Below are 24,626 nucleotides of genomic sequence, written 5' to 3' on the forward strand. Positions count from 1 at the left end.
TTACAATCTAATCTATGACTATAAGAAGAACAATTCAGTGATAGTTTTCGTCAGTGTGACTCACAGCATCCCGGAGAATTTCTTCACGGCTGAAGATATGAGGCCGATTTCCTCTCTCTCCATCTAACGTAATGCCATAGACATCCGGAGCACGGATTGCACAAAGTGTGCCAGCATAAAACAGTCCACCCATCACTGTCAGAGCCCGCTGTTTCTCTGTATTCAGATGAGTCTGTGTCAGCGAACACATTGAAGCTGAAACATAAAGGTAAAACACCATAATTATTTTCTTTTTCATGAAGTAAAGATGGACTATCTTAATATATCTTTATGCAGAAATTCAAGATATTTATTCTTCCATTATATGGAATATTACAAGATTACAGTAATTCTTTGCATCAGAGTTAACTGGTTGGATAATGGACAAGCCATTAAATTAGGAATGGTTCTGTAGAGAAGTGAAAGTGATAACTTTGAGCAAAAGATGAAATTGCTGCATGGCTATAAGCCAAAGTCAGGAATAAGTTACAGAAGGGAAAAATAATAAAAGCTTATTCCAACATTAAATGGAATTAAATTTAAGTATTTGGAAGGAACAAACAAGTGTCAAATTGAGTCATATATAGAGAGAAGGAGCAAGAAAAAGAACACATAACAGGACAAACAGAATGGCAGGTCAATGTGGGAAGAGGAGACAAGGACAAAAATGAAAACACATAAAGACAATCTCCTAATCTTCAAATAGATAGGCTCTCTCCTCGTCAGTTCCAGTTCTACATCCATCTCTTCTCAGCCCCAACAAGCTCGTTCCTGCTTCTCGGCTTCATCAGGAGGGCGGGCATCAACACTCACCGAGTGGCCACCCAGACAGATCTTTGGTCTTGATACGGTATCCCGTTCGGATCCTTTCCTCCTTTTGTGTTTTGTCCTTTGTTCCCAATTTTTTACCAACCATATTATCTAATGTTTCTTCTTATCCTACACTTTCCGCATCAAGACTGTAGATCCGTCAAGGTGGCCCATCAGTGAATGTTGATGCCCACCCTCTAATCAAGCTGGAAATGAACTTGTCAAGGACCGACAAAAGAGAGATGTGGAAGAACTGGGATCGACAAGGAGAGAACCTCTCTATTTGACGAGAGCAGTGTACGAAAATGTGGAGATTGTCGTTTTCATTATGTGTTTTATTTTCATTTTTGTCCTTGTCTCCTCTTACTGTTACTCCTTCTTCCCACACTGACCTGGCATTGTGTTCATCCTATTTTGTCTTCCATTTCTTGTACCTTCTCTCTATGTACCACTAGATGGAATGAAAGTTACAGCATACTTGGCAGAGTCCTGCTTTCTCAACTTGCCAATTTTCATGAGAAATGCAAAATTCTATAAGGTTCCAGTTCATATTTTACTTGATATTAGGACAATGCTTTATACAGGATTTTGAATTTTGCTTCTTGCTTAGAAAAAGACATGACAATCCTTAGATCAATGCTGAAAGACTGAATAGAGAGTTGAAATACTCTGCTAAAGATGACTGCAGGGAAAGGGAATTCGACAGGCACAGCGTTTTGCCCACCAAGAACCAGGATTTACAGGATTCATGGACTAATAATAATTAGTCTGATGATGAGGATGATTTTATTAATCTCAGTATAACTCTGAGACTAACCTGCACTGGCCTTCGAACTGTACACACTGAGAGGCAAGTCCTCACCCTCACTAGGAATGCCTCCAGGCGCTGCTGTTGCTGCTGCTGCTGTTGTTGTAGCTGCTGCTGCTGCTGCTGCTGCTGCTGCTGCTGCTGCCGCCGACTGGTTGCTGCCACTGCTACGGCTGTTATTAGAGTTGCCGGTGCTACTGTTGCTGCTACTGCGTTTTTGTTTCTTAGAACTGGGTTGATCTGGCACAGAATGCTTCTCTCGGACTGGAGGAGCCATGGATTTGTTTGCACTAACCCCTGACGATGAAAGACCTGTTGCTGAGACCACTTTCTTCAAGTTGCGGGCTGCTGGACTAGGCGACTGTTTCGCTTCACTGCTGCTATGTTTACGTTTACGGGGTCGTCCTGGTCCTTCTCCACCAGACTTGGTTATGGGTTTCTCCACCTTAAGTCAAATTACACATATAATTTTTTACAGGGATACAACAGATAAAAGAAACAAAATAAAAAAGATACCTTCCCAGAAAATAATTCTGAAGCACACTGCTTTGATATTAAGCCTTCAATCATCAATCATATTCGTAACATTCTCTCTTCCTTTTCTCACCAATATGGTCATACAATGAAATACAACACCTGGGACTGAATTAACATTGTTAGCAAAACTTTTCATACTAGAAATCAGAATACATAAACAGTATTGTAAATAAAGGGTACAGATATCCGCACATGGTTATGAGGGTGTTTAGGGGTTGTAGTAAGGATGTAGCCTTTGGTTGTAGCATCGTACACAACCATTAACCCGGCTCAAGGGAGACAGGGCCACCTTCCCTGTCCTCCACTTGAGTAATTCTTGCCTGGCCGGAGTGATAGGATGGCTGAGTTCTGACAGGGACCCAGTCCCGTGGGGTATATCACAGAACCCATGCCCAGGGTTACGGGTGAAGACCTCAATGGCAGCAAAGGCAGAGATGATGATTCGGTACAGCAGGGCTGGTGGAAGAGGCAACCTATCCTCTATGGTAGTACATATAGAACCAACTGCCTTGTGGAATGAGGAGGGATCCTCAGAGGCTAAGGGAATAAACCCCAAAAGAGTTACCTTTCCAATCCTAGCACTTCCCCGTCAGTGCGACGTAAAGCCAAGTATAAATAATAATATTATTTTTCCTAGTGGTGTTACGTCGCACTGACACAGACAGATCTTATGGCAACGATGGGATAGGAAATGGGTACAAGTGGTAAAGAAGCTGCCGTGGCCTTAATAAAGGTACAGCCTCAGCATTTGCCTGGTGTGAAAATGGGGAAACCACGGAAAACCATCTTCAGAGCTGCCAACAGTGGGATTCGAACCCACTATCTCCCGGATGTAAACTCACAGCTGCGTGTTCCTAACCACATGGCCAACTCGCCCGGTACAAAAAAAGAAAAAAAAAATAATAATTAAAAAACCCTTGCCTACATTGTTATTCGTTAACGTATTCGTATGCTTTACATATCAGCTGTTGACTTTGCTTGCTCAAAATTTTAATCACCTTTCTTTTCATCGCAGAACTAAGACTACTTGGTTGAGTATGACTCGTGGAAATAGAACCACTACTACTTTGTCGAGTATCACTCGTGAACACTGAACCAGTACTATTTCATTGAGTACGAGTGCTACTGATGATCGGTAGAGGATCATGTGTGTGCACTGGCAGATTTTATTCAGGATCATATAGTGTGTTAAATTCCAGATTTACCGGGTGAGTTGGCAGTGTGGTTAGGATCGTGCAGCTGTGAGGTTGCATCCGGGAGGTAGTGGGTTCGAACCCCACTGTCGGCAGCCGTAAAGATGGCTTTCTGTGGTTTCCCATTTTCACAGCAGGCAAATGCTGGGGCTGTACCTTAATTAAGGCCACGGCCGCTTCCTTCCTACTCCTAGGCCTTTCCTGTCCCATCGTCGCCATAAGACCTATCTGTGTCGGTGCGACGCAAAAAAAAAAAAAAAAATCCAGGTTTGATTCCCACGGCCTCCACATTATTACATGAAGCTAAATGAAAAGCAATACACTTCACAAATATTAATTAATGAAGCAAATATTATAAGACTTTCAAACAGCGAACAAAGCACATGCGAACTGTCTGAGCAGGAAAAAGGGACTGGCGTCTATTGTAATAAGATGTGCAATGGCAACAGAGCTGTGAGGATTTCTGTTGGGGAATGAGAACTTCCGTGTTAAAGTCTACTAGTGTCATAAATCACCCCCTAATGGGCAAGCAAATGGCCAAGAGATCAAACGTTTGCCGAACTGTTTGAATGCCGATGGGTATGTGTTGCCCATCTCAGCTATAAGGTTGTTCTTATGCATACCATACCCCTGTAATTACACACCTACTGAAAATTGGGCCTATGTTTGTATGACCTTTTACTTCAAACAGCCCATTTTTACTTCCTCCCAACATATTTACTGTTCCTCCTGAAATATGCTATGTATCATTTTTTTATATTGCTCTGAATTATGAAAATATGTGCAAAAGAAGTTTTTCTAGGACTGCAGCTGCTAAGCCTTTAAAAGAGCATTAGATGGATTAAGTGAGCATGACTTATGCGACTGCAACAATATTGTCCTTTAATAAGTGTAGGAAATCATCACTTCTGAGTACATAACACAGAAAAGAATACAGATGACAGAAGGCAATAAAAGAAAAGGATGCAAAAGCAGAATTCAAGCACAAGTGTTGAACAATAACTGCTTGCTTACAAATGATATGGAAACTGATTATGGGATTCAAAATTTTGAACATTATAGACCAAATAACATTTAATATAAAAATGGTACTACTTCTTTCACTCTTATACCTTAGGCAATCACAGAGAAATTCTATCAATCTACCTTTTCAGTCTTATTGGGCCAAGTATTCCTTAGAGGTTCTGTGGGTTCCGAAGGGGTCAATACTCGCTCTGAAGGCCAGTCCACCTCGGCCTCAACATCATCGTCTTCGGCTCCCCACCATGATTTTACCTGCAAACAAAATTAGAGAAGTGTCCAATTAAATGTCAAGATACTCCATCTCCTAAGTGCTCCTTTGTGCAGTAGTTTGTTTGCAGGCATGCACTGAAAAAATAGCCATTATCTACATGCAGAATTGGTCAGTTGTGAATAGATATATTGGCCCTAAATGATTACTGTCCACATTTAATATTCCTATGACCACACAATTATTCCTTACCAATATCATACATAAGCTAACATTAAGCTAATTGAGTACAGTAGAACCTCGTACGTTCAGCCCCCTTTAGTCCGGATTCCTTGACAGTCAAGATTAAGTTTAGCAAAATTGTTAATAAATTTTATTTTATGCAAAAATTATTACCAGTATTCATTTGTTATGCAGAACAAATAATTGAACATACATTACAGTGCAGTACTTATATCCAAAACTATAATATTAGAGTAAATACTGCATTAGCCTAAATTAAACAGTGCACTGATTTAGTATGATATATGTGACCGGTTGTGCACAAAGGGACCTAAAGTTGGATTTTTCCTTTCTGAGATTTTTGCAGTTTTAAAACTGGCATAATATACGGAGCGTTTTTTTTAAAAAAGAGTTCATGCTTCTAGGTGCAATACTTCAGAAGATATTAATTATTGACAGTTACTATAAAGAAAACTGTATTTTGAGAAAAACAGAATTACAGCTTTCACTAATTTTCTTACCAATTGCACAAATTTTTCATGACATTGAGTAGCAAAAACCCAAACTGCTGCATAACTTAGTTTGTTAAGAAGACTCATAGGTCGTCTATTACCTATTAGGCGTTGGCTTCCAAACTAGATGACTCAGCTAAGGTTCACAAGAAATGTAATGTAAGGACATAGCTTGTAGCAATGCACGTGGGAAACAGACTCTTCCACTTCTGTTAATAGAGAAACCAAAAAATTCCCCATGCATTGAAAAAACTTTAAATGGTCCTCTTTATCCATCGACTATCAAGCACACAAAAAAAACAGTCGTATGGACAGTTCGATTTTCAGAAATTGGTTTCATAAAGACTTTTTTTGCCAAGGATACAAAAATATCACGAATAAAATCGTCTGCCCATGAAAACTGTTCTCTTACTGAAAACGCTCCATCATATCCAAGAGTCAATGAACTCATCAGTGGGGACATTGGGGTAAAGTTCCTTCCACCAAATGTACAGCTGATGAACCAAGGAGTGTTGGAGAATATCAAAAGACTGTACCGAAAACAATTTCTAGGCAAGCTGATTGAAGAAGGAGGAGGACAAGGTGTGACTGAAGTGTTAAAACTGATCAATGTCAAGGACATTATTTACATGGTTGCATCTGCCTGGCATGATGTGGCTGAACTGGCTTTAAGGAAATGATGAAGAAACTATGGCCCAGTATTTTTACTCCACCTGAAAACGAATGTGGTTCTTCAGAGAAAGTCAATGCCTCTCCAAAAGAAAATCACGAACAAATCAAACTTTTTCAAATGTTTGTCAACATTGACTGTTGCAATGATGTAGACTGGAATGATGTGAACATTGGTTAGAAGTAGACAATGATGGTGGTTATAGCAAGTTGACAGATGAGGATATAATCGCTACGTGTTCATCTTCAAATGAGGTTGACAGCGGTGACGAATCTGATGACAAAGCAGATGCCCAGCCAGAAGAGATGATCAGTCGCAAGAAAATTATGGTGCATCTCAAGAAAGTGATGGCTTACTTTCTACAGCAGTCAGACACTCCACCAGCAGAAATTATGATAGTTAAACACCTGTGTGACTGCACTGTCTGTAAACAGCAAACGAAACTAACTTAATTGACACTTGCAAATATTTTATTAAGAAATAACATGTTTAAATTTTGTGATTAAGTGATTTATAAGTGATTCAAATACAATACTGTATGAATTATTTTGTACATAATTTATTAATTATGTGTAGTATGCTAATATTGAACTGTTTGAAGTGGATCAGCTATTGTTTCTGCAAACAGACATTGTAAGTTTCAAAGATATATTATATATTTTTCTCACTTTCTATAAACCAGACCGCCTCCAGCCCCATTTTGTTCAGAGAATCAAGGTTCTACTGTACAAGGAAAAATTTCCACTGTGGAAGTAAAAGAAAATATAAAAGAAAAGCAAACATGGTTTTAATCACTTCAGTCTTTCCATTACCTGCTTTCATTGAAGGATTATTAGTACCTTTGAATGAAAGGATTAATGTTCCATAAATGTTTACATTTTGGTCTCCAACAAGTAGTGGTACCAATTAACAATTACTGTAAATTCATTACCAAATTTATTAGTTTACAAAATACTGGTAGTATATACAGTAATTTTGTTGTGATTTATAAATCCTATTTTTCTTTACATACATACATACTCATTATGCCAAACAATATACATATTACATAGAAATTTACCTAAATCTTATTTTTGCAATTTTTGCATATAGGGAAATTTCATCCCATAATAATAATATTTTGTAAATAACTGAATTTACCTTTGCTTCTGCCTTTAACTTCGGCCGGATCTTATTGGGTTTGTGTTCAGTGGTGTCCTCTGTCTTTAGAGAACTACTTTTGAGGAAGATCGAAGAATCTGATGACACCTTGCTATTTTCCACATGATTCTTCTGAGATCTGTTGTAGGAGGGCTCAAGCGGATGACCAAAGGTACGAGTCCGAGATAACAGGAACCCTACAAGACTGCTCTTGGTCTTGGGCTTTTTTGCAACAATAGTTTCAGTAGCAACTTCCTGGCCAACACCAGATGGATGTTTCTTTGGTCGTCCAACTTTACGCTTTTTAGATGAAGATAGTAAAGGAAGAAGAGAAGGCGCTGGTGGCTTTGGTTTTCGACTTGCATGGCTCTCTGAACTCTGTAGGTAACAAATAATCTCCACATTAGATGAAAGTAAATTGTCTTTAACTTCATATATATATATATATATATATATATATATATAAAGGAAGATAGGAAACAGGATAGAATCACACACAAATGATAAACAAAATAACAGGTCAATGTGGGCAGAGGGAGCAATGTGGCCAAACATATCTTTACAGATGGATTCTCACTGCATCAGTCTCAAGTGCTATTGGTTTAACACTGCACCGACACAGACAGATCTTATGATACAAATTCTTATAATTTTATTAAATACCACCTATTCAATACATAATAAGCTAATGAGGACTTACTTCTTTATTATATTATTAATATGGTACGTGTTTCACTCCTTTTTGTGAGCATCATCAGCCAATTATCATTTACCCAAGGTTTGATATGATCGTGAACATATTCTATCGAGTTAAAATATGCTTTGTAAGCAGGAGTGACAAAACTTATAATATTTTACAAATCTTATACAATAAAAATTATGTCTTTAAGTCAAAACACATTTGTCTAAAATTTTAGTGTTACCATTGTTCTTTAAATTTATTGATGAAACTTATCTGTTGAACATCCTATCTAAAATCATTTTAAAAAACCTTTTGAGATCTGGCTAAATGATTCAGTATTACTTGACTTGTGTAACTTTTACTGAACTTTCATTAATTATATTAAAGATTTTATGAAGTTACAATTACACAAATCAAGTAAGACTGAATCAATACAATTAATACAATTAGCCAGATCTCAAAAGGATTTTTAAAATGATTTTAAAAAGGATGTTCAACATATGAGTTTTGTCAATAAATTTAAAGAACAATGTTAACACTAACATTTTAGACAAATGTGTTTTAACTTAAAGACATAATTTTTATTGTGTAAGATTTGTAAAATATTATAAGATTTATCACTCATGCTTACAAAGCATATTTTAGCTCAATAGAATATGTTCACGATTTTATCAAACCTTGGGTAAATGATAATTGGCTGATGATGTTCACAAAAAGGAGCAAAATATGTACCATATTAATAATTTAATAAAGATGTAAGTTCTCATTAGCTTATTATGTATTGAATAGGTGGTATTTAATAAAATTATAAGAATTTGTATCACAAATAGATCTTCAATACGAACAAAAAATGAAATTTATAACCTGCAACAGACGGACCCCATGGCAGCAATGTTATAGGACAGGGCTAGGATTGTGAAGGAAGTGACCGTGGCCTTAATTAAGGTACAGCTGCAGCATTTGACCAGTGTGAAATTGGGAAACCACAGAAGACCACGTTCAGGGCGATGATGGGGTTTATACCCACCATCTCTTGAACGCAAGCTCACAGCTATATGACTCAAACAGTGTAGCAAACTTACTTGGAAAAATCTGAATTCCTTATAGTGTTAGCCTTCTGCCCCTTTCCCCTAAATGCTCATTTCTCCTCCTGTCCTTCATTGGGAAGGAGGAAGTCGTGCTCTATTAAAGAGACTGAGAGACAGTTCTCAAGAGAGATCTTTAGTATATGGGAAACTTGGGATAAAGAGAAGGCTGAAACAGAAATCCATAAGTTTCCATATTGTTTTTCTTTCCTGCATGTAGAAATAACTATACAATAAACTATTAATAAAACAGTGTCATCATCATCATCATCATCAATGTCCCACTCCAGTCACCCAGGTGTAGTTAACAAGCCTCCTCCATTCCTTTCTGTCCTTCCACTTTTCCTGCTCCATTACTTCCACCACATCCAATCCAGCTTCTCTAATGTCCTTCCAAATCTGATCCATCCACCTTCTTCTTGGTCTTCCAACTGGTCTCTTTCCCTTAACTTCTCTTTCCAATTCCCTTCTTGCTACCCATCCTTTCCCATTCTTTTTACACGTCCGAACCATCTCAGTCTTGCTTTCTGTATGTTCTGTATTAACAGTTCTATATTTAGCTCTTCTTTGATTTTAATATTTTGAATTCTATCTCTTCTTGTCTTTTTAACTGATGTTCTTAAAAATTTCATTTCTACTGCTTGGATCTCACTCTCTTGTCTCTTATTATTCACCAGCGTTTCTAGTCCGTATGTTACAACTGGTATGAAATACTGTTTAAATAATGTTAATTTCGTTCTCATGGGTACTTTGTCACCCCATAAAAGCTCTCTGACTTGATGATAAAATGTTGTACCTTTACTTATTAATTTCAGGGTTGATTTAATTACTTCCATTAATAATGCTATCCAGATACGTAAACTGTTCTACATTCTCTAACCGTTCTTCATCTATGTTCACTTGGCTTCTCTTTTTCTCTTTTCCACAGTGCACAACTACAGTTTTCATTTTACTAATTACCATTCCAAACTCCTTCAGATTTTCATTCCAAATGTCCAGTCTTCTTTGTACATCCTTTTCTCCCTTTCCCTAAATCACCACATCATCTGCAAATACCAAAGCATTCACTTCACTTCATCACTACTGCTCTGTTTTACACGTTTTATGATTTCATCCATCAAAATAAACAATAATGGTGACAGTGCACTTCCTTGCATGAGACCTTTTCTTGTATAAAATGTTTCAGAGTCACCACTCCCCACCTGTACACTGCTTTTACTCTCATGATACAACATTTTTATCTTGTTAATTAATGATTTTGGTACATTCGTTTTCCTTCTTCCTCTGAGCAGTCATCCTCATTATAAAGTTTTTCAAAATACTTTGACCTTGGTGTTTTATTCAGTTATAACACATCGTTTAATGAACATATTGAAAATGTTTGTAAGAAAGTATTTCAAAGATTGGGTTGCATTACTAGATATTCTAGAAAATTTTCAAACTTAGCTACCTATTGATTGCTGTATGTGTTTATGGTACCTGTTTGGAACCCTTCTCATCAGACCTCTATCCATAGATTAGATTCAGTACAACATAAATTTCTTCGTTTATATTCATTTAGAGCAGGATTCTCATATGATGTTGATTATACATCCCTACAACAGTCCTTAAATCTGCATAGCCTGTCACAATGCCGTGAATTATTGGATACACTCTTCATTTTTAAATTGCTTCATTCCTTGGTGAATTGTCCACAACTCCTTGCAAAAATTAACGTACATGTACCAGACAGACACACAAGGTTCAAGAATACATTGTCTACAAATTTGGCATAGAACTAACTATGCATTCAATGGGCCAATTGAACGAATGTCAAGATCTCTAAACAAAGTGGATATTGATATATTTAACTGCTCATTGTCAAAATTTAGAAATCACTTACATAATCTCCAGAATTGACTATTACTTTCCTGTGATTACTTGTAATATAACCTGTGTATATATCTGTACATATTTTTCTACTTATACTCCATTGAACTTTCTTTTTAGTGTGTTTTGTTTTGTTTATTCTTCTCTACTGTTATGTAAAATGGTATTACTGTTAATAAGGTATTATTATCAGTTTCTGAAGACCCTATTCTGTTCGTCATGTACTATGGATCCATCTTCTCTCTCTAATGCCTTGATTTGTTTCTTGATTTATTCTTTTCGATTTTATTACTCTGTATAATAGTTTCTGATTTCCTCAACTACCTTGCTCAATTTTGTTGGTAAACTCTCCCCAACATTTCTCCTTTTCTTCCTTGATACTCCTCTTTACTTGTAGTTGCAATCTTTTTTATTCCACATGTAACCTTATTCTCATCCCTCCGATACGTTTTTTTGCTTTTCCTTATCCATTTCTTTCTTTACCTTGTTCATACTGTACCGTATATAAATTAAAATAATATATTTTTAAGTCCATTCTGGGGCAGCGATGACACTGAACAAGTTGACTGCACGGTTAGAGAGACAAAGCTATGAGCTTGCATTCAGGATATGCTGCATTCGAACCCCACTATTGGCAGTCCTGAATACGGTACATGGTTTCCCATTTTTATGCCAGGCAAATGCTGAGGCTGTATCTTAATTAAGGTCACCATCGTTTCCTTTCCAGTCTTTGCCCTGTCCAATCTTGTTGTCACCGTAACATCTTTAAGTTGGTGCGACGCAAAACAAACAGAAAAAAATAAAAATAATAATAAGGAATGACAAAATGTAATTAATGCAAATGTTGATATAACATACTTCCTAAACACATTTATGTCAGATGTTAGGGGTAAAGAAGAACAACAAAAGAGAACAGAATATTTACTGAGGAAAGATTATGGAATGAGAAAGAGAAATAGGATAAAATGGGCTACTACATATATAACAACAAGACACTTGTCACAAGGACCAAAAATGTTGCTGTTTTTTTTCTTTTTTCTTTTTGTATCACTTGCCAACAATATGTTGACAAACTAAAACATCCTTTGGTGACAACTTATCAACTTACTTCCACAGATGATGAATCTTGCTCTGTTTGCCTTGGTGCCAGTAATGGTTTATCCACTGATCGGAACCAAGAATGGGTTTCATTATCCGCTGAAATTAGATAGAAAATAAGTGGTTTCAGAGCAATAAGGATCTCTTCAACATAACAAAATCAGACTTGAAAACCCTGAATACTGTAGTACAATTAGTATACATGAAAACAATACTTCAAATATTCTATATTTGCTTATTACAAAATATTACCAAGAGTATTATTGATGTCTGGGGAAATAATAATTATAGAGCACAGAAGGGAGAAAATGTGATGTGGACACCAACAAAGGTCACAAAAAATAACTTTTCCAGTATTTGCCATATCTACAATTCTCTATGACTACTGTAATTAAAATAAAATAATTTGTAATGAAGGTGATGCCTTTTGAGGACAATTTACATATTTAGAAAAACTATTCACTTCAAGAGAGCGATGTGTGTCCCATAAAAATCAATTCTACAAAGTTCTCAGCACTGAATTTTTGCAATGAATAATCTTTAAAAAGTTTGAATCAATACAATGAAGTAACTATCCATAATTTTGAAGTTAAAAATGAAACATACATAATATATTCATGAAAATACTATACTCTCTCATTAGTTGCAAATTTTTTCAGTTGAGTGCATTGGGAGTGTTTGTTAATTCACTGTTTGCTCTAGTCAAAATTGCCCTGGTCAAAACTGAACACTCACAATCAGAGTAAATCTCATACAGTAACCTTGGGTATTTCTGTGCTACAATAGAAGTAAGGAAGCAGTCACACAGTTACAGCAGTGACACAACCTTAAGAGGTGATTTCTGACAAGGACAATTACCCATTTCAGTTACATTTTCTATAGGATTCCTTTAGACCAGAGATTGTAGAATGAATACATTGCTACCTGTCTGGCATGAAGGAAAGTTCGATCATGGCAAACTTCTTTAAAAAAAAAAAGAGAGAGAGAGAGAGAAAAAAGGAAAAAAGAGAGTTAACCCCATCAAAACCAACAAACGCCACATAGGGAGACTAAGAGAAAACAAGGCCTCTGGTAAAGAATCCACGATAATAGAACTATGGAATCTTGCATAAGACCATCATTGACACGTAGGAGAAATCACAACTACCAGACTTCAAGATAGCTTTATATAAGGAAGGAAATATCAAAGATGTAAATAACTATTGTTGTATCTCATTACTCCCAGTAACAAAATTTGATCATTATCCATCCTAGAATGAGTAGAACAGCAAGCTGAGCTTGGAGAATACCAAGGAGGTTTTCTGAAAGGCCAATCAGCAGCAGAGCTGATCCACAATCTTAAAATGATAATAAGATAACATATATTGAGAGGCTGTACATACGTGTGTACATTTGTAGACTTCATAAATAATTCGACAAGGCATTATCCATTCTCCTTGGTCCTCTTGTGTTTCTTCAAATGAGATGTCTGTACTTCTGTTCCCGTCCTAATTATACATTGAAATCACCCATTAAGACCTTGATATGGTGTTTTGACGGCGATGTGTTGCTTCAAATAATTGCAGAAATTGGAGTCGATGACAACCTGCACCCTTTGAAATTAAAAAGGGTGTTAGGCAGGGAGATGGACCCTCATCACTCTTGTTCAACTGCATACTGGAGAAAGTAATACAGGAATGGCATCAGGTACTACAAGGTAGAAACTTGTTCAGACCTTTAAGGAGTGGGATGAAGAAGAATGGAATAGAAATTGACTGTTTAGCTTTTGCAGATGATATAGCAAAAATGATAGGAAATTTTGAAACTGCAACAGAAGAAACGAATGTGTTGAAAGAGGTAGCAGATAAAACAGGCTCTAAAAAGACCGAAGTAATGTAAAACATCAAAGACAACACAACAAAACTCAAATGAACATTAAATATGGAATGATACACTGTATGCATAAGTTTAAATACCTTGGTCAATGGATCCAATCAAACAGACTAGATACAGAGGCCTTAGTGGCCAGAGCAAATGAAATGGAGGTAGCTTTCCAAAACACCTGGAACACATATAACAAAAGGTGCTTTTCTATAAATACCAAAATTCATCATTATAACACTGCTGTCAAGCCATTATCTCTCTATGTGTCAAAATGCCTTATCCTCCTCAGAAATGTGCGCTTGCAAAGTTAGAGCAAAAAGAGAAAAGGATTCTCCACAGCATTTTTGGCCCAAACTACAAAAACGGGATGTACATAAGAAAAACCAGACAAGAAATCTACTCTAAGAGAGAGAAGATCACGGACACAATGTACAAATGCAGGGCTCGCTTCTACAGTCACCTACGACAGATGGACGACTCTCGATGGCCAAAACACATTTTTAACCATTTTGACTCAAAACCAAAAACAACAATTCTCTGGTATGCTAATGTCAAGGAGGACCTCAAAGAAATGAGCCTATGACCAGAAGGTGGGCATAAACAAGATCTTTTCAGAACAAGCATTGTGACTTTTGGGACTTTCCAAGATGTGAATTGGACAACTGGTGCAAAGTGGTCGGATGAACACCGTGCTCGATGCAGTAAGTTAATGAAAACCTACTGGATCAATCAAAAACAGAGTAAATGACAGAATGTATAATGAAACTTATTGTGGTCCCTAATTGGCCAATTAGCAATTAATTTTAATTAATTAAATAAATAGTAATAATAATAATCATAAATGTAACTTCTCCAAACAGTAACAAGTTGTTTCAAGAAATCAATATATTTTGTACATAAAAGGGACATGTTTTATATTCTTTGCCCTTTGATTTTATCCTTTTTTTTTGGTAAAGAGAAATTAACAGATTACAGTAGGCAAAATGACATATAAATGTTCAAAACAAACATATCATCAACCAAACCATGACAACCAAAACTGACAAAAGGTAATTAAAGGAAATAAAGCTGGGTCAATGTTAAAAAGGTTTGTTTAAATAGCCATTACTTCCTTTCAGAAACTGATTAGGACTAAATTCTTACATCATAATGTCTAAATAAAGATCAACAAGTTCAAAGAAAGAAGTACCCATACTGTAAAATTTCTCCATGTAAGACTTCTGTTAAGTGATTGATTGTTAATTGGAGAAGAGGTATCAGGAATGGATCTGTGGCATGCACTCTACACTCACCTGATAGGGGTAGGCACGAGGGGGGTTTCGAACCAAATGTGTGGTTGGCAGCGTGCGCTAGGGGCAGGCGGCACGATAGGAAGGCTGCAACCAAGCACACGCCATACACTAAGCCGAAAGCAGATAGACAGTAATAAACTGTCGAGCACATTCACAAAAATTTATTTTTGTGGTTGTTAGATGGGAGAAGGTTGGTTTCTTACATTTATCTCATTAGTCTCATTGGAAGATCATCTTGCTGGTCACTAAAAATGACTTGAGATAATATGATTATCAAAGTAAGAGAATATCTGAAGTTGTATGATGGACAACACTACCACCAATTCCACGAACTGAGGCACCAAGGTGTTAATGGGTAGTAACCTCTCCTGAAATCTTGAGGAGAAGTCAAGAGGATATACATCTAGTGAAAAACAAAGAGAACTCAGGTTTTTAAAGTTAGTGTCAAGCTAAAATAAATGCCTCTTTTTATCTAGAAAATGTAGAGACATTTTTCAACATGGAGAGAACAGTCAGCAACACAAGAATATAAACCCAAGGTTCTATGGTCCCACTCTCTGCTCCTGATCCCTCGCCTGGCAATGTTGTTGTATTATGCTTTGAGATTTCATTAGCCCACTTGATGTTTACGTGCAAAGATGCTGTTCACTGATTACAATGATTTTGTTAAAGTTTTTATTGTCATTAATATTATTACTATTATTGTTTCAGTATGTTTTAGAATGTAACTCTTTTATTTTATTGTTACTATTATTTTATTTTTACAATTTCCACAGCCCAGTGTAAAATGAATTTTAATTTTAAATGGCCATACCAATGAACAAGCATCATTCCATACTTTCTTTGCATTTTATTACTGGTAAATCTGTCCATAATATAATGAGAAGTTACATTAAATAAAGACATGAGTTTTCATTTTCTTAAACCTAAGCCATCTAATTATTTCTATTTATCCTTAATAAAATGGATCACTTTAAAAAGGATATACTGCAATGATTTACTTTTAAGAGTGAGACTTATGCCTACAATACTTCTCACAGATAACAAACTGACGTTCACTCTTTTATGTCATCATGCTGTTTAGTATCTGAAGGCCACCTTGCAGGGTAGCAGTCATCTTGGCACGCCAAGGCCCTAATGGGTTATTGCACCACAGATTTGTTTGTTTGTTTGCCGAGTTTCCAAATGTGACAAAATGGACGATGTGTTGTATAATTTTGTTTTATTTGTACTGTGAGGAACCACTGTAAGGAAAACATTTCTGCAATTATGACCATATAGTAATGCAGGAATTATTCTATCTTCAATTCCAAACCTGCCTAACAAATTTCATTAAGTGAAAGATACATAATTATTAAATTACATGAAATAAGTGTTATTTAAGTTCATGGCCTAGAATGATTCAAATACACCATTCTATTTGCAAACTATGATTTTCACAAACACCACTCTCTTCCACATCATTGGGTAAGATTGTTGTTATATGAAAGAGATAAAAAGGATAGAAAAGAACGAAAGGTTGTGTCCCTAGAGAACTGCACCTTGGTCAAAAGCAAATCCTTCAAAATTGTTCTAAAAATACTGAAGGAAATATGTTATTTGATTTAAAGAATACCTTCAGCCACAAAGATGATCTCCATTAATGAAGATAATGAGATAGTTAACTGCCCCAAATCTTCCAAGCACAAACCACACCACCAAAAGCTCAATAAAATGAGAACCACTACCAACATACATTAGAATACACTAATATTCAGATTTGTTATTAAATACATGCAAATCTATCATTAATATTGAAGAAAACCCACCATAATTAGAGAAAATGGTGAGTAAATGGCTTAATTACAACCTGTGACAATAAAGTTCGGTGAATGAAGTCAGAACGGCCGATCCGGCAACACTGGCAACACACAATGCTGCATCTGCGTAGCAGCAGGTTTTGTCCACCTGCTCCCAACGTTGTTCAGTTCAGCATCGTGTGTGTACGCCGTGTAAGACCTGTTTGACACAGTGCGTGTTTAGTGCGTTGGTTCTAAACGGCGAACAGGAACATGAACAACCAAAAGATCAATGTACAGTTTTGTTTTACGCTTCGCAAGACACCAAAAGAAACACATGCGATACTGGTACGTGTTTATGAAGATCAAGCACTGTCCTTGAAGTGTGTGTATGAGTGGTTTGCCCGTTTTCGAGGAGGCCAGGACAGTGTTTCTGAAACCCCCATAGTGGAAGACCGGCGACTGCCATCAGAGACGAAAACATTGAGAAGGTGAGGACATTAATCATGAACGATTGGCGATTAACTGTGGGCATGATGGTGGATGAACTGCAGATTAACTGTGAATCCGTACGACAAATCGTTACCCAGAAGTTAGGACAGAAGAAAATGAGTTCTCGTCTTGTGCCACATCACTTGAGTGACGATTAGAAGCAGGCACGTTTAGAGGCTTCACAGGATTTTGTCGAAACGGCAGATGCGACACCAAATTTCTTGAACTGTATTGTCACTAAGGATGAAACCTGGTGCCTCAGGTACGACCCTGAAATGAAACGGCAAAGCCTGGAATGGCGTTCTCCGGGATCCCCTCGTCGGAAAAAGGCCAGAGCCAAAAAGTCATGCAGCAAAACGATGCCCATCACCTTTTTCGACAGTCAAGGCATTATCCACGAGGAATTTCTACCTGAGGGAACGACGTTGAATGCTATACGGCACATTGAAATTTTGACCTGTTTCATAAAACATCTACGCAGGGTACGACCCCAGTACGCACAACAAGGTTCATGGTTTTTTGTCCATGACAATGCTTGACAACACACAGCCAATATCATCAAACAGTTCATGGCAAAAGGGGGGGGGGGGGGGGTGCAACTTGAACATCCCCCATACTCGCCAGATCTCAATCCTCCAGACTTTTTCCTGTTCCCACGACTCGAACTCGCTTTGAAAGGAAAGAGATTTGACGTATTTCTGACATCCAAAGAAACATGACGAGGCTTTTGAACACCATCCCAAGGAAGCCTTTTTGCAAAGTTTCCAGGACATGTATTGCCGATCTCAGCAGTGCATAGTTATGGGAGCGGACTATTTCGAAGGACAGTAAGGTCACTGTCGTGCATTGTTCATCTATGTTGATAGTACAGGACTATTCACCGAACTTTGTTATCACAGGTTGTATTACATAACTAAGTGCTGTATCATTGGCATTTCATTGGATAGAAAAGCAATCTACGTGCAAGGCTGTTACTTACTGGTATTTAATGAAACACTATATTAAGCTTATGTAAGATGATAGTATTCATGTATACCATTATCTTAGTCAAGCGTAAGTGATGAATAGCACGTGCAAGAATAATTACGCTTCAAAAGCTTGAAATTTCCATATGATCGTACACCATAATTTCCTTTTTTTTTAAATGTATATAAGATTGAAAACAGAAAGCACAGGGAAAGACAGGGTGGTCAAGAACAAGGAGCAACACCAGGGAAGGATGCAAAAGCTGCATATATGGAGTACAAAAAAAAATATATATATATATATATATATTGAGGGAGGATACATATAACTGTAAGAAATAGACACCTTCAACAGAAGAGGAACTCTTAACATGATTCTGAACAGCCCATTGCTTGCCAAATAATGCAATGTACCACACATGGTTAAGGATAACATGAGCAAGCAGTAAGCTTGCATATAAAAATGTATTTTGAGAAGGCAGACAATCTCTCCAAATGAAGAATTTAATTTTTTATAAAAAAATGATTGTCTGCACAGTGGTGGCACGTTCTATATGTTCAATGGTTCAGTGAACTCCCTAGAAATATATATGTGTTAGTAAAATGGTTAGTCAAGTGCATATTTCTTTAATATGTCTGTAAATTTGTGCTCGGAGTGATAATTTTGTCATCAACATTCGTTTGCTCACCGGAACCAGCGAAAAGGTTCAATTTCTGGACTGCAGGTGCACAGCGGTGGGACTTAAGGAGAGTGTGCACGGCGCGGGGACGTGTGAGGCAAGGGGGGTAAGCCGAGAACAAAGCTAAACTATCGCTGATGACAGGACCAGCTCTTGACAGCGCTACACACGATCTACATCGAACAAACCCGAAGTTAGCAGAGGTATTATCTCAAAGCACGCGGTTAAAATTTGCCGTGTATGGTACGTTTTGAAGGGATTTTAATTTCAGGATTTTGCGTTTGATATAATTAACCGCAATGAACTAGAATATTCTGGTAACTACGATTTGTACAACATCAATAGGCGTGCTTAGCTTATGTTTACGTAATTACTGTAATCTTTTAATTAGTAAGAAATGCTCATAAAAGCAAAATACGTCAAGATAAGAACATAAATAACAACAGGCTGCCTAATACGTTTTTGAAGCAGTGTTTATTTCTGACCCGTCAGTTCAACCAGCTCCGGAATAGCGAATATCTACTCAAGACTGTGTTCAGTGAAGTGCTCTATTGTTCTTCTTCTTCTGGAAATTTATGGACTCTTGACATGTCGCCCAAAGTGCTCTATTGTGACTGGCGTTCGTTATCACGGTGTTTGACGGTGTCTTGGTGCGTGTGTCGTGTATTCATCAGTTAGGAAACAAATACCGTTCAGTTTCTTCTAGAGAATACCTTTCCAACACTTGATTTAGAAGAAAAATGCAGAATAAAGCAGCTGGCAGGCCTCTTCCCTCCCTGAACATTATTCAGAAGCAAACTAGTACCTAAAGGTAAGGATTTTTGTAGAACATTTAAGCCACAGATTTACAAGAGGAATACTTGGCTATGTGGTTGCGATACCTTAATAGGCTTTTACTGTTTCCCGTGCTTGCTTTTTGCCAAGGATAAGGTCACGTATCGGACAAAAACAGGGGTATCAAGAGCTCAGCCATTTAACACAAAAGATCAAAAAGCACGAAGCATCTATTACACATAAGAGTTCATGTTTGGATCTTTCAGGTCTGGGGAAAACAGATATGAGGCAGCAGCTAAGTAGCGCTTTCAGAAGGAACATTGAGAGACATAATGATAGTATCAGAAAAAATGGTACAGTACGTGCTCTCGAAGATCATTGACTGCGTGAAGTTCTGTGGTGAATTTGAACTTGCGTTGAGAGGTCACGACGAAACACTCGATTCAAACAATCCAGGTGTATTCATTTGAGGACTCATTAATTTTACTCCAGCTTCTTTGAGCACCAATTCTTCCCATCCTTCCAAAACAATTTTCCAGAGGAGAATCTTACGTATATTATAGAATCCTATCCATTCCTTGACAAAAATATGCTGAAAACCAAACTGCAGGTGATTTAATCAAGAAATTATTTTAAAGAAATGAACAATGCAACTGACTTCCTTGTTTTTTTTCTTTTGATAGAGAAAAATCTCAAGGAACGTTTCGGAGAAGTGATTAAGCTTTTGAAATTAATTATTACTTTCTCCATGATTACTTCTGAAGAAGGAAGATGTTTTTCCACTTTAAAGTGGATTAAGACATTCCTGAGGAGTACAATGAATGAAGAAAGACTACCTGCTCTCGCTATGTTGTCCATCGAGAAGGGGATGACCCATAAATGCCAATTTAGTGAGAAGGTAATGGACTTATTCGCCGCCAGGAAGGAAAGGAGGATGGATTTCCTGTACGCACAGACGACAGTTGTTATTCCAACGCTAGCAACGTCTTCAACATTAGACGAAACTGGATCAGCTTAAGGTAATTACACTTTATATTCTCTCCCTTTCATTTCTCATAGTTTTGGTAACTTCTTTGAGCTGCAGCCATGTGCATTCAAAGGAAAGTTACCTTTCTAGTCAAACAATGTCACTACTTTACATCTATGTAAACATCAAGTAACATTAAATTTGGACACGTTATTTTTCAAAGTAGTGAACCCCCAGGTTTTTTATCCACGCGCCGCCACTGTGTCTGCATCATATAAGTGAATGATTTTCTAAATAATTACCTTAGAACTAAACTATCCCATACTTTTTCATTATGCTAACATTAAAAGGAAACTTTTCATGGTCTACACTAGACCTACAACTTTTCTGAAAAGATGAATTGACCATGCTGTACCTCAAAGGAGATAAATTATTGATTTATTGTAATTTGACATAAATACATGCAATGTTCAGAAGAGGTTTTTTTTTTTTTTTTTTTTTTTTTTTTAGGGTGTGGGTGATGATATGATAATTATTAAAAATAAATTGTATATCAAGAGTTAGATTAGCCCACTTGAAACAGCAACAGAAAGTTGCTGTGAGTTCTCTCTAAAGCATGAATAGCATTTACTAATTATGAGTGGCAATACGAAGGAAATCATGCCAAAACTCAGAAACTGACATTTTAGGAGTTTGTAGCTTTTAGAGAAATTACTAAGTTGAGAACATTTCAAGAAAGACATAGTCTAGACAAAATTATTTTTAATGGTTATTCAATTTTGGAATTCAAACAGTTCACTTGAGAAAAAAACAGCAGGAGAGCTTATTTCTACTTACAACATTTGTATACTTAAAAGGTAAAACCACCAGATAGTTTTGAAATGTAAAATTCAACAATTCTGCCACAAATTTTTCGTCCTACCTCCTGTGAATTAGCTACATAACTTTCTGTATGATTTCATGAACAATGACATCTATTTGTACAAACTGCTCCTCTCATCAGCTTAGTTACAAGTAACTCTGTTTTAATACCTACTCTAGAAACACACATGCCCTCTTACTAAGGAAGTACTGCAGGTCTATGAACAAAATGATCATACATTCTTGCATTTAAAACACACACCCCCAACCCTCCCCATCCTACTTCATGCAAAATAGTAATCCAGTAATCAGGAGATAGTAAGTTCGAGCCCCACTGTCGGCAGCCCTGAAGATGGTTTTCCATGGTTTCCCATTTTCACACCAGGCAAATGCCGGGGCTGTACCTTAATTAAGGCCACAGCCGCTTACTTCCAATTCCTAGGCCTTTCCTATCCCATCATCGCAATAAGACCTATCTGTGTCGGTACGACGTAAAGCAAAAAAAAAAAAAAAGCAAAACAGTAATTCTATATTAAAATTCTTATCTAAGCACTGTTGTTCATAAATTCTGTCATTAAGGGGAGAGATGTAAATCAAAACATTGTACTTACCACTATGTTTCTCAGGATTTGAAGAGTTGTCTGCCAAGAAAATGGAACCCAGCTTGGACCGAGAATCTTCTGCTATAGTAATCTTCTTACTACTTATGTCACCATTTGATTTCACTGGCAATGTTTCTTTTACTTTAAGACCACTATGATGATTAGTTGCAAGTTTCACCAAGTTCACATTACACTGTGGCAACTTTAAACCTTTCGTGGAAACATTGTTGGATAACTGTGTAGCAGGCTTCAATTTTGAATATGATGGTAATCTGTTCGCAGTAAGAGTAGGAGGTTTCAGAATGTCCAATTTTGATGCCTTGAGTTTAGGAGCAGTACAGTCTTCTCCATCAAATCGCTCGCAAGGTCGAGTATCAGTCACTTTCTCAAGTACAGGTGGTGGGAGCTCGCGACCCTTGATTAATGGGGGCCTGCCAACACGAGGGCGAGGTTGCTGAGCGGACGGAGCCACAGGCGGTGACAATGGAGGAGATTCGGGGGAGGGGCGATTACATTTTTTTCTGGGTCGGCCTGGACCACGTTTGACAGGACTAACTGGAGTTGGAACTTCAGCTACCGACCCAGGGGAACTCTCAACACTACTAGCCTTCTTAGGAGTCAATTTTGAAAGTTCACGTTGCTTTTCTCGATACTTCCGTTGAAGTTCTGCAAGACGCATTCTCATATCCAGTTCCATGGCATCCATCAACTCGGCGGACGATGGACTAGTGCAAGCACTGTGTTGTGGACTACTCGAACCACTTGTATTACCATTATGAAAATATTGTGCCACTTTGCTTGCAATAAATTTCTTACACTCCCGCTCTGATTTACGGGTCTTATAGTTCCTATTAACATCAACACCACTCCCGGCACTACCATTTCCACTATCTGTACTAAGTCTTGTACTCGATGGTGACCTCACAGATCTTTGAGATGGAGGAGGTGAAGCTAATGGACCATTAGCTGTACCACCTTCTTCTAAAATCCTCTGTTCAGCTAAAGCACAAAGTAATCCCAAACCACCAAGCACACTACTATTCCCAACTGAGGCACAACTTGTATCAACAGTTACACTTGGTTCTGCAGCATCCAAGTGCCTATTTTGTTCCACCGTAGCAGGTACTTCTTCAGATTCACTCGCACTAATCACCCCATGCTCCGTGCCTAGCACCGTAGTACTGACATTGAAGGATTTATCACAGTTTTCAGTTTTCTCAGAACTCTTTACAGTGTCTGGTAACCTCTGTAAAGACTCCTCAGATTTAAGTTGGACAGACTGCTGACAGAGCAATTGAAGCGTCTCTGCTGCTTTCTCATCAGCAGGTCTAGTGTCTATCTCTGGCTTTGGAACCGCAACACTCTCTTCTGAAGTGAAAGCTGTTACTGGAGTTTCACTAAGTATTAAGAGACCATTTACGACTTGTGAACTTACATTATCAACTGCTATCTCAGCTGGTCTATCCACTTGTAACACACTGTCTACAGACTTCCGATGGCTCTCAAACTGTTCAATACTGTTTGACAAGAGTTCTAATCCACTGACATCTACCACAGCAGACGATTCCTGCACAGGTTTCACTACAGGAGCTGCTTCCGCACTTATAACCTTCTCGTCATGAGCGGTATCTTGGCTAGGCACATCGGCATCTTCAGGAGGCCGAGGAGGAGGACCATCACTAGTTTCATCCTCGCTGGCTGGGGGTGTATCTGTCTGGTTACTAGCATCTTGAACTTGGACGGGACCATCGCTACTAACGGGCAATGCTCCACTGACTGCTTCCTCACTCTCTGACTGACTAGCAGCTGTTTCAGGAGGAGGAGTTAGGCTGGTTTCGGCTGGATTCACCGGTGAGGTCGCCTGGAAGAACATCAAAAGGTGTTAGTTTGATACTATATCAACTCTTAATAATCATTATCCTAACAGAGAACTTAAGCAGCTAAGTATTTTTAAATCTTTCTACATTTGGGGGACTGTGAAAATTTTTTCTGAGAATCATGATCTTCAGGATTTATCACTGTCAAACGATTCACACTAACACTATATGGCACAAATCCAAACAACTGAACAAACTGTACAATTATGAGACATGAAGGAATCAAAACAGCAAAGAAGTTGATAAGCACTGAATCAACACTCATAATTAGAGAGTACAAACACAGAAAAATAATTTAGCAGGGAAACAAATTAGGAAACAATTTATTAATGTTACTAATATATCTAATACTTCGACAGCAATAATTCAGGCTATATTAAGAAACCAAGGAAGAAAACCTAACAAAACAATGTACAAGTCACTCTTCCCCTCCTATTGTTCTTATTCAGTCAGATATCCTACTTGTATTCTGCATTATTTGATAATCCTTGTATAAAACATTTTACTGCTTACTTTCATGTAGCCACAAACGTCTTTCACTTTTCAGTTATTTCAAAAGTGAATCACACCGGTCAACAC

General features: G+C 37.5%; 1 protein-coding gene across 1 annotated transcript in view; it reads right to left on the reverse strand.

The window, feature by feature from the left end:
* wge (winged eye) overlaps nt 1-24,626 on the reverse strand; it is a 405,537-nt gene that overhangs the window by 27,407 nt on the left and 353,504 nt on the right. Inside the window, exons 12-17 of the mRNA XM_067143856.2 lie at nt 22,180-24,031; nt 11,907-11,995; nt 7,163-7,540; nt 4,534-4,662; nt 1,667-2,102; nt 65-255 (exon numbers count right to left, since the gene is read on the reverse strand). Coding sequence (XP_066999957.2) covers nt 65-255; nt 1,667-2,102; nt 4,534-4,662; nt 7,163-7,540; nt 11,907-11,995; nt 22,180-24,031 — 3,075 coding nt within the window. The remainder of the gene's footprint in view (nt 1-64; nt 256-1,666; nt 2,103-4,533; nt 4,663-7,162; nt 7,541-11,906; nt 11,996-22,179; nt 24,032-24,626) is intronic.

This window comes from Anabrus simplex, chromosome 3 (assembly GCF_040414725.1).
Source record: "Anabrus simplex isolate iqAnaSimp1 chromosome 3, ASM4041472v1, whole genome shotgun sequence".
NCBI classification, from domain to species: domain Eukaryota; kingdom Metazoa; phylum Arthropoda; class Insecta; order Orthoptera; family Tettigoniidae; genus Anabrus; species Anabrus simplex.